General features: G+C 35.0%; 1 protein-coding gene across 1 annotated transcript in view; it reads right to left on the bottom strand.

The window, feature by feature from the left end:
- kcnh2b (potassium voltage-gated channel, subfamily H (eag-related), member 2b) overlaps positions 1–10,000 on the bottom strand; it is a 264,994-nt gene that overhangs the window by 12,797 nt on the left and 242,197 nt on the right. The window contains 3 exon segments of the mRNA XM_052113349.1: positions 1,586–1,785; positions 5,772–6,162; positions 9,820–10,000. The exon segment at positions 9,820–10,000 is cut by the window's right edge and continues 248 nt beyond it. Of these exon segments, the coding sequence (XP_051969309.1) occupies positions 1,586–1,785; positions 5,772–6,162; positions 9,820–10,000 (772 nt within the window).

Consider the following 10,000-nt stretch of genomic DNA (forward strand, 5'->3'; position numbering starts at 1 on the left):
CTCTCTCTCTCCCACTCGGCCTTTCCCTCTCCCCAATTATGCCTCCTCTCGTCTCTCCCCCAGGTTCCCAGGAGGCGGTGTGGACCACCGGCTGATGGGACGGCAGAAGGGAAGAGTCCTCATGGAGTCCTCACCGCCGGATGAACCGCTGCCATCCTCCAATAAGGAGAGGAGCATTTCTGTCCGCCAGGGGTCGGAGGGCTCGCTGTCGTCTGCCAGGGGAGGAGCGAGCTGTTGTCCGGCAGGAGGCGGAGGAGCTGTAGAGGACCGGGCAACAGTCTGTCCAGGAGCAAGTTTTTCTCTCTCTCTCCTCTCTCTTTCTCTGTGTCTCCCGCCCGCCCTTTCCCTCTCCCATGCCTCCTCTCGTCTCTCCCCCAGGTTCCCAGGAGACGGTGTGGACCACCGGCTGACGGAACGGCCGGAAGGGCAGCGTCTCCCCTCCAGAGAGGTGGGGGGTAGGTCAGTCCAGTGGCGCCCCATTCTGAATTGGGCGGGGGAGGAGTGTGAGGAGGAGGAGGGCGTGGCCAGGCCGTCGCTGAATCAGATGATCAGCGAGAGAGCGAGATAAAGTGGGACCGTAGATGCCAGTTGCATGCGTCCGAGTTGCATGTATGTCTGTTTGTTTATGTTTGTTTTTAGTTCATTTATATCATTAAACTTTACGTTTATTGTTCATATAAACTGATCCACCTTTATACTGTTACATAAATGTAATCCACTAAAGTTACAATTTAAATCAGTACCTTCAAAATGTATTCTGATTACTTTTTAGCTTAATAGAGGAGCTACAAACACTTAGAAACGCTTTGACAGATGAAACATAAATCCAATAAAAACACAATGATTTAGGCATTGTCGCAAAATTGTTTTTTATGCGGTTAGGGCATTTTTAAAAGAAATGCTAACCAATGTAGCCTTTAGCATCATGTAGAAAGCTACAAATATGATATTTTCTGCCTCATTTTCTGAACAGAATCCACATTCGATCAGAAAAGGATGTCGTTGTTTTCACTCTGTGGAGTTTTGAAGTTTGGAGCAGCCGAAATGGTTAACTTTGAGTAAATGGTCGTGTAAACGTTTAGCTTTATGCTAAGCTAAAATGCTATTTCTAGCCTTTACATGCATCTGTTACCAGACGTGATTGTATTCTATATGAATAATATAACACCTTATTTTCAAAAAGGCGAAATCTGTTAATTTGAATAAAAATCAGAAGAAACACCCATTTAAACCACTTATATTCCATAATTCTGCTCTCACTCTAATCGTTTGTTAACGTTATATTTTCTCATTATTAAGCTAAAGAGATGGTTTCATCCAGCAGCACACCAATCATAACAGCTGCGGTTGTCCAATCAGAACGCTCCACTGCTTCTTAATGAGAAGAGCTCACGGGCTGAGCAGAAACAGTCATGATCATTCGTTTTCTGTCCTTGAATGAATGTGCATCATCATTAAAATCCTGCATTTTGGGCAGGTCATTATGGGGGGGAAAGACACTCTACTTAAAGTAAATGATTTCAAACTGGGCTTGTATAAAAAAATCAAATAAAGACTAGAGAAAAGACACTTTTAGTTGACTCACAGCGTTCATGTCAATGCCGTTGGTGTAAGACCATGCGTGTTGGAAATATTCCTCCAGTCTTTGCCGCAGCGGGTTTGGAATCTGATGAAAGCGGATGAACTCTCTCACACGGAGCATCTGAGTGTGATAACGGGCCGTCCCGGAGTACAGCCGCTGGATGATGGCCGACACGTTCCCGAAGATACTGGCGTACATGAGAGCTGAGGAACGGGAAGTGTACCATTAAACATCTTAAAGCCTGACATGTGATTTACTGCATAAACCCCCTCATTAAAATCACTGTGGTGGTACCATGGTACTAAACCATTACCACACTTATATACTAAGGTATTTACATTGCACAACAATAATACGGTAATACCATAATACATGGCGACAAAAACAATAGACTAATTGTAGTAGTCACAGCATGTAAACACACATTGATGGTTTTAGTCTCAGTAAAAAATGGCCTTTCTCTTTATATTCCACATAAAAAATAAAAAAAATAAAATAAAAAAAATATATATATACATACACTCACCTAAAGGATTATTAGGAACACCTGTTCAATTTCTCATTAATGCAATTATCTAATCAACCAATCACATGGCAGTTGCTCCAATGCATTTAGGGGTGTGGTCCTGGTCAAGACAATCTCCTGAACTCCAAACTGAATGTCAGAATGGGAAAGAAAGGTGATTTAAGCAATTTTGAGCGTGGCATGGTTGTTGGTGCCAGACGGGCCGGTCTGAGTATTTCACAATCTGCTCAGTTACTGGGATTTTCACACACAACCATTTCTAGGGTTTACAAAGAATGGTGTGAAAAGGGAAAAACATCCAGTATGCGGCAGTCCTGTGGGCTGAAAATGCCTTGTTGATGCTAGAGGTCAGAGGAGAATGGGCCGACTGATTCAAGCTGATAGAAGAGCAACTTTGCCTGAAATAACCACTCGTTACAACCGAGGTATGCAGCAAAGCATTTGTGAAGCCACAACACGCACAACCTTGAGGCGGATGGGCTACAACAGCAGAAGACCCCACCGGGTACCACTCATCTCCACTACAAATAGGAAAAAGAGGCTACAATTTGCAAGAGCTCACCAAAATTGGACAGTTGAAGACTGGAAAAATGTTGCCTGGTCTGATGAGTCTCGATTTCTGTTGAGACATTCAGATGGTAGAGTCAGAATTTGGCGTAAACAGAATGAGAACATTGATCCATCATGCCTTGTTACCACTGTGCAGGCTGGTGGTGGTGGTGTAATGGTGTGGGGGATGTTTTCTTGGCACACTTTAGGCCCCTTAGTGCCAATTGGGCATCGTTTAAATGCCACAGCCTACCTGAGCATTGTTTCTGACCATGTCCATCCCTTTATGGCCACCATGTACCCATCCTCTGATGGCTACTTCCAGCAGGATAATGCACCATGTCACAAAGCTCGAATCATTTCAAATTGGTTTCTTGAACATGACAATGAGTTCACTGTACTAAAATGGCTCCCACAGTCACCAGATCTCAACCCAATAGAGCATCTTTGGGATGTGGTGGAACGGGAGCTTCGTGCCCTGGATGTGCATCCCACAAATCTCCATCAACTGCAAGATGCTATCCTATCAATATGGGCCAACATTTCTAAAGAATGCTTTCAGCACCTTGTTGAATCAATGCCACGTAGAATTAAGGCAGTTCTGAAGGCGAAAGGGGGTCAAACACAGTATTAGTATGTGTTCCTAATAATCCTTTAGGTGAGTGTATATAAAAGCCAGAAATACACCGGGGACTCTTATTTTGAAATGTATGTTCTTCCTGCTCACACAAACACACAAGGGAATCAAAATATGCACTCTTACGATCATCTACAATGTATTATAATATAAACACTATAAAGTAAACAATGTCATATGGGCTAAAAGAACGCCTGTATGAGCATTTCACATTAATAATAGTGAATTAGTCCCTAAACAGTGATGACGACAGAGTCGTGGATCCATAACAATGCTCTGTATGTACATATGCACCAAATTAAGCTTTCTGTAGCGTGTATATATATATATATATATATATATATATTATATATAGGGTTTTGGCCACAAAATGGAACAACATGAAGGAATAAAAATTATAATAATAATAAAACAATATCGGTTTTACTATACTAAATATCGCATCCGATTTCTGTGTTTTTTGGAATGATCAGTTATTGGCAAAAATGTACTAATAGTTACTGATAACTGTTATTAAGTGCGTTCACTCCTAAAATCTGATCAGAAGTTCAGTTTCAGGCTGCAGATGATGTTTGGATCACTCAACATGTTTGACACACATGGGACGATGATCATCAGTACATAGATTCACCATTTATAATGTTTTATTTGAACATGGTTGGCTGTGATTGGATGATGCTGGACATTACTGTGAATCTGAATTAATTATGCTAATTTATGATTAATGTATCAAAACATGAATAATCAACACTCCTGCAAACATAATAAACTATTTGATTAAAAAAATCTGACTTGCTTTAGCTAAGTGTTATTTAAAATTTCACAACTTAGTCCCGCTGTCCACATATGTGGACATACATTTATAGGAAAACTACATGCTCTCGAAAATTATTATTATTATTATTTTTGCATGTTTATTAGGTGCTACAAGTTACAAATCAAAAAGGGAAACGGAAAATGCGCACAGCGGTCCCGCTCGGGTCTCAGGAGGTCAATGGCAGGTTTCATTGCGACAGCTTACTTCATACCGTGTGACAATATGGCCCGCTATAAAGTCAACGTGTATTCAATTCACTTTATCTTTTTACCTGGGAAATAGCTTTCTTTAGCTAAGACTTTAAGGTATGTGGCTATACAGAAATTGACTTAATAATAAAGCTATCACGAGTAAAAAGTGTGACAACTAGCCCCGATCTTTCCTTCAGTGTATATACTGTATATATATATATATATATATATATATATATATATATGAATCTGATCTCTGTTGAGACTTCATTCAGTGGCGCTGATGATAAATGCTTCTGTCGGCCATAAAAATGGAAATGACTTCACAATTATAGAGGTCTGATTCATGCGCTGCAGCGACATTAAACTGCAGTTTGTCATTAAGTACTGCAATAACGCCCTACACACATGAACACTTGGGTGGATTTGTTCGGTTGAAGCAGCATGTGATGAGGTTTGATCATTTAGTACACACTACAAAGAGCTCTCTTATTAACCTACAGAGGAAACAAACACATCTAATGATTTGGGATGAACGTCAAGGCACAGATGTGCATAAATAACGCTCATATTCCTTGTCCGAAATTATTACGTTATTCAAAAATACATTAAAAGTGCATTTCACTTGCAAAACCTCGTGCATGATGAACATGTTTTCATATTTTGAAATGTTGGGCAAGGAAACCATACAACAGGAAATGACATCACAGAGAGGACCTCTGATGACCCTCATGACTGTGTGTCAAAGGTCATTAAGTCTCTTGACCTTTACGTGACCAGTGTTGGGTAGGTTACTCAAAAATAGTACAAATGACTAATTATTCTCTAAAGATTACTTTAATGATTACTTAATTTAAAATGTAATTACATTAATAAATACTCTGCTTTTAAATTACTTTCTAAAAAAAAATTATAATAATAATTCCACTACACAAATTTACATTAATGTCTATATTTCCTAAACATAATGTACTGAAAAGTAATTAAATGTAATATGATAACACTCATTTAAACTGTAATGTGTAACTCTACTTTATAGCCAAAAAGTAATTCGATTTTAGTTACTTATTAATATGTAATCAGATTACATCCATCACTGTCAAAATGGTATAAATCCAAGAAAACGTCATAATTAATTGAATTTAAATAAATAATTAAAACTAAAATATTCATTCATGACATTTGTGATATTAATAATAATTAAAAACAATTATAAAAATACATTTCCTTGAAAAACAATGATTACGATCATTAAATAATGATAAAAATATGTTGTTTACTCGATTCTTGAAATGTTTATAGTCATTAAATGAAACATCAATTCTCATTAGCATGTTATTGTAAGCCAGTATGACCCTTTACTTCCTCTTTGGTTGAATTATCCCTTTAAATGTAATCTATGCATACATCATACATTTATAGCATCTCTTTAAGAGCTTGCCATAACATATCAAATGCACCATACTCACATCCTATCAGCATGACACAGATGGAGAAGATCTTTTCCGAGTTGGTGTTTGGCGACACGTTTCCAAACCCCACACTTGTTAAACTGCTGAAGGTGAAGTATAAAGCCGTCACGTATTTATCCTTAATGGAGGGTCCTGATCCCTGGATACTGGAGTTATAATGTTTCCCCAGCTGATCGCCCAGCGAGTGCAGCCAGCCAATGGAACTTTTGCGCTCCGCGTCTCCGATGGCGTACCAGATGCAGGCCAGCCAATGAGCGATCAGCGCGAAGGTGCACATGAGCAGGAAGAGAACGGCCGCGCCGTACTCCGAGTAACGGTCCAGTTTACGTGCCACCCGGACGAGACGTAACAGACGTGCCGTCTTGAGCAGACCGATGAGGGTGGTCGTCTTGAGAGAGAGAATAAAGGGGTGTAATTTTATACGTTAAAATTCCTTCTCGTATCCCAGATAATATACAAAGTCAACAATAAACAGACATTTGTAGATATAACAATGTCAAATTGTAACAATGTAACAATTTAATAATGTAAAATGGTAACAATGTAAAATTGCAACAATGTAACAATTTAAGAATGTACAATTGTAACAATGTAATAATGTCAAATTGTAACAATGTCAAATTGTAACAATGTAACAATGTCAAATTGTAACAATTTAATAATGTAAAATGGTAACAATGTCAAATTGTAACAATATAACAATTTAATAATGTAAAATGGTAAGAATGTGAAATTGTAACAATGTAACAATTTAATAATGTAAAATGGTAAGAATGTAAAATTGTAACAATGTAAAATGGTAAGAATGTCAAATTGTAACAATGTAACAATTTAATAATGTAAAATGTTAACAATGTCAAATTGTAACAATGTAAGAATGTCAAATTGTAACAATGTAACAATTTAATAATGTAAAATGGTAAGAATGTGAAATTGTAACAATGTAACAATTTAATAATGTAAAATGGTAAGAATGTAAAATTGTAACAATGTAAAATGGTAAGAATGTCAAATTGTAACAATGTAACAATTTAATAATGTACAATTGTAACAATGTAATAATGTCAAATTGTAACAATGTCAAATTGTAACAATGTAACAATTTAATAATGTAAAATGGTAAGAATGTCAAATTGTAACAATGTAACAATGTCAAATTGTAACAATTTAATAATGTAAAATGGTAACAATGTCAAATTGTAACAATGTAAAATGGTAAGAATGTCAAATTGTAACAATGTAACAATTTAACAATGTCAAATTGTAACAATGTAATAATGTCAAATTGTAACAATGTCAAATTGTAACAATGTAACAATTTAATAATGTAAAATGGTAAGAATGTCAAATTGTAACAATGTAACAATGTCAAATTGTAACAATTTAATAATGTAAAATGGTAACAATGTCAAATTGTAACAATGTAACAATTTAATAATGTAAAATGGTAAGAATGTGAAATTGTAACAATGTAACAATTTAATAATGTAAAATGGTAAGAATGTAAAATTGTAACAATGTAAAATGGTAAGAATGTCAAATTGTAACAATGTAACAATTTAATAATGTAAAATGTTAACAATGTCAAATTGTAAAAATGTAAGAATGTCAAATTGTAAAAATGTAACAATTTAATAATGTAAAATGGTAAGAATGTGAAATTGTAACAATGTAACAATTTAATAATGTAAAATGGTAAGAATGTAAAATTGTAACAATGTAAAATGGTAAGAATGTCAAATTGTAACAATGTAACAATTTAATAATGTAAAATGGTAAGAATGAAAAATTGTAACAATGTAATAATGTCAAATTGTAACAATGTCAAATTGTAACAATGTAATAATGTCAAATTGTAACAATGTCAAATTGTAAACCATGTAACCTTGTAATAATGTAAAATTGTAACAATGTAATAATGTCAAATTGTAACAATGTAACAATTTAATAATGTAAAATGGTAAGAATGTCAAATTGTAACAATGTAACAATGTCAAATTGTAACAATGTAACAATTTAATAATGTAAAATGGTAAAATGTAAAATTGTAACAATGTAATAATGTAAAATTGTGTAAAATTGTAACAATGTAATAATGTCAAATTGTAACAATGTAACAATTTAATAATGTAAAATGTTAAGAATGTCAAATTGTAACAATGTAACAATTTAATAATGTAAAATGGTAACAATGTAAAATTGTAACAATGTAACAATTTAATAATGTACAATTGTAACAATGTAATAATGTAAAATTGTGTAAAATTGTAACAATGTAATAATGTCAAATTGTAACAATGTCAAATTGTAGCAATGTAACAATTTAATAATGTAAAATGGTAAGAATGTAAAATTGTAACAATGTAACAATTTAATAATGTAAAATGGTAAGAATGTCAAATTGTAACAATGTAATAATGTCAAATTGTAACAATGTCAAATTGTAACAATGTAACAATTTAATAATGTCAAATGGTAAGAATGTCAAATTGTAACAATTGAATAATGTAAAATGGTAACAATGTAAAATTTTAACAATGTAACAATGTAACAATTTAATAACGGAAAATTGTAACAATGTAATAATGTAAAATTGTAACAATGTGGTGCTTTCTTATCTTATTTGAAAATGTCAATTCTTAGTGATTCAATCATTACTCTAAGGTCACTTTATGTTTACTGTCATGTCTCTTTTATTCTATTTCTGTTCAAATATAAAGAGATAACAGCTGACCCTTGACTAAAGCACAATCAACAGCAAAAGCACATGCATTTATACAAATATTCAATAAAGAAATTACATTTAATTTCTAAAGTTATTTATTTTTCTAAATAGTAGCCAAAAGTTAAATCTACCTACTTATTTATAAACACATAATTGTACTAAAAAAATTATATATATAAACATTGTATTACAATGTTCATTAATGATATATTAATAATGAGATTAACAAATAAAATCAAACTAAAACCTCCAGATTCATGATTTTTATTATAAATAAATAAATACATATATATATATATAATGAAGCATTTTTTATTGCATTATGGTGATGAATGTTTAGGGAGAAATGAACAATGTTACATATATATTGTTTGTCAACAATATATATGACAAAATATGCAACAAAAATAAATAAATGTATTTGTTTATTTATAAATAACAAAAATAATCATTCTCATTACTGTCATTAATCTGGTGGTTTTACTTTGATTTTTATTAGAAATTCCCATTATTTGTTATCTTTTTTTTATTTTCTCCCTTTTTCTCCCCAATATGTAACGCCCAATTCCCAAACCGCTCCAAGTCCTCATGGTGGCGTAGTGACTCGACTCAATCCGGGTGGCGGAGGATGAATCTCAGTTGCCTCAGCGTCTGAAACTGCCAATCCACGCATCTTATCACGTGACTTGTTGAGTGCGTTACCGCGGAGACGTGTGGAGGCTTCACGCTATTCTCCGCGGCATCCACGCACAACTCACCACACCTTTACCGAGAGCGAGAACCACATTATAGCGACCACGAGGAGGTTACCCCATGTGACTCTACCCTCCCTAGCAACCGGACCAATTTGGTTGCTAAGGAGACCTGACTGGAGTCACTCAGCACGCCCTGAATTCAAACTCATGACTTCAGGTGTGATAGTCAGCGTCAATACTTGCTCAGATACACAGACCCGGTGGAAATGTGTTTAATCGTCATGTAAATATAGAGTTATGTCAAGATATGGATTGTCTTTTTATATTTAGCAATATTCGATATATCATCCCAGCCCTAGTATTAACCATTACTAACAACCACAAAGTGTCATGTGTTCATTTTGATCAAAATATCTATTGATTTATAGTTAGAATATAAACGAATATAAACAAATCAAACTTTTGGTAAAAACCTGATTTTCTGTCGATTGAGCTGAACTTCTACTGAACCTGAAATATCCCAAAGACTTTTTGGTGCCACTTTTTTACGCTTTGGGAATGTCAAAAATGAATACGATCACATCACAACATCATGTCTGCAAGTTTTTCCCATGATGCCCCTCACCTCAGCACTCACCTCCTCCCCGTTGCGATATATGAGCAGGTCAAAGGGGATGGCGGCGACCATGTCGATGAGGAACCAGCCTTTGAAGTAATGCACGGCGATCCGCAGCGGGTGACTCACCACCTCGTCGTTGGCGTTGACGTATGTGGTGCGGAAGTTTATGACGATGTCGATGATGAAC

This window comes from Xyrauchen texanus, chromosome 41, assembly GCF_025860055.1.
Source record: "Xyrauchen texanus isolate HMW12.3.18 chromosome 41, RBS_HiC_50CHRs, whole genome shotgun sequence".
In the NCBI taxonomy this organism is placed as follows: Eukaryota; Metazoa; Chordata; class Actinopteri; order Cypriniformes; family Catostomidae; genus Xyrauchen; species Xyrauchen texanus.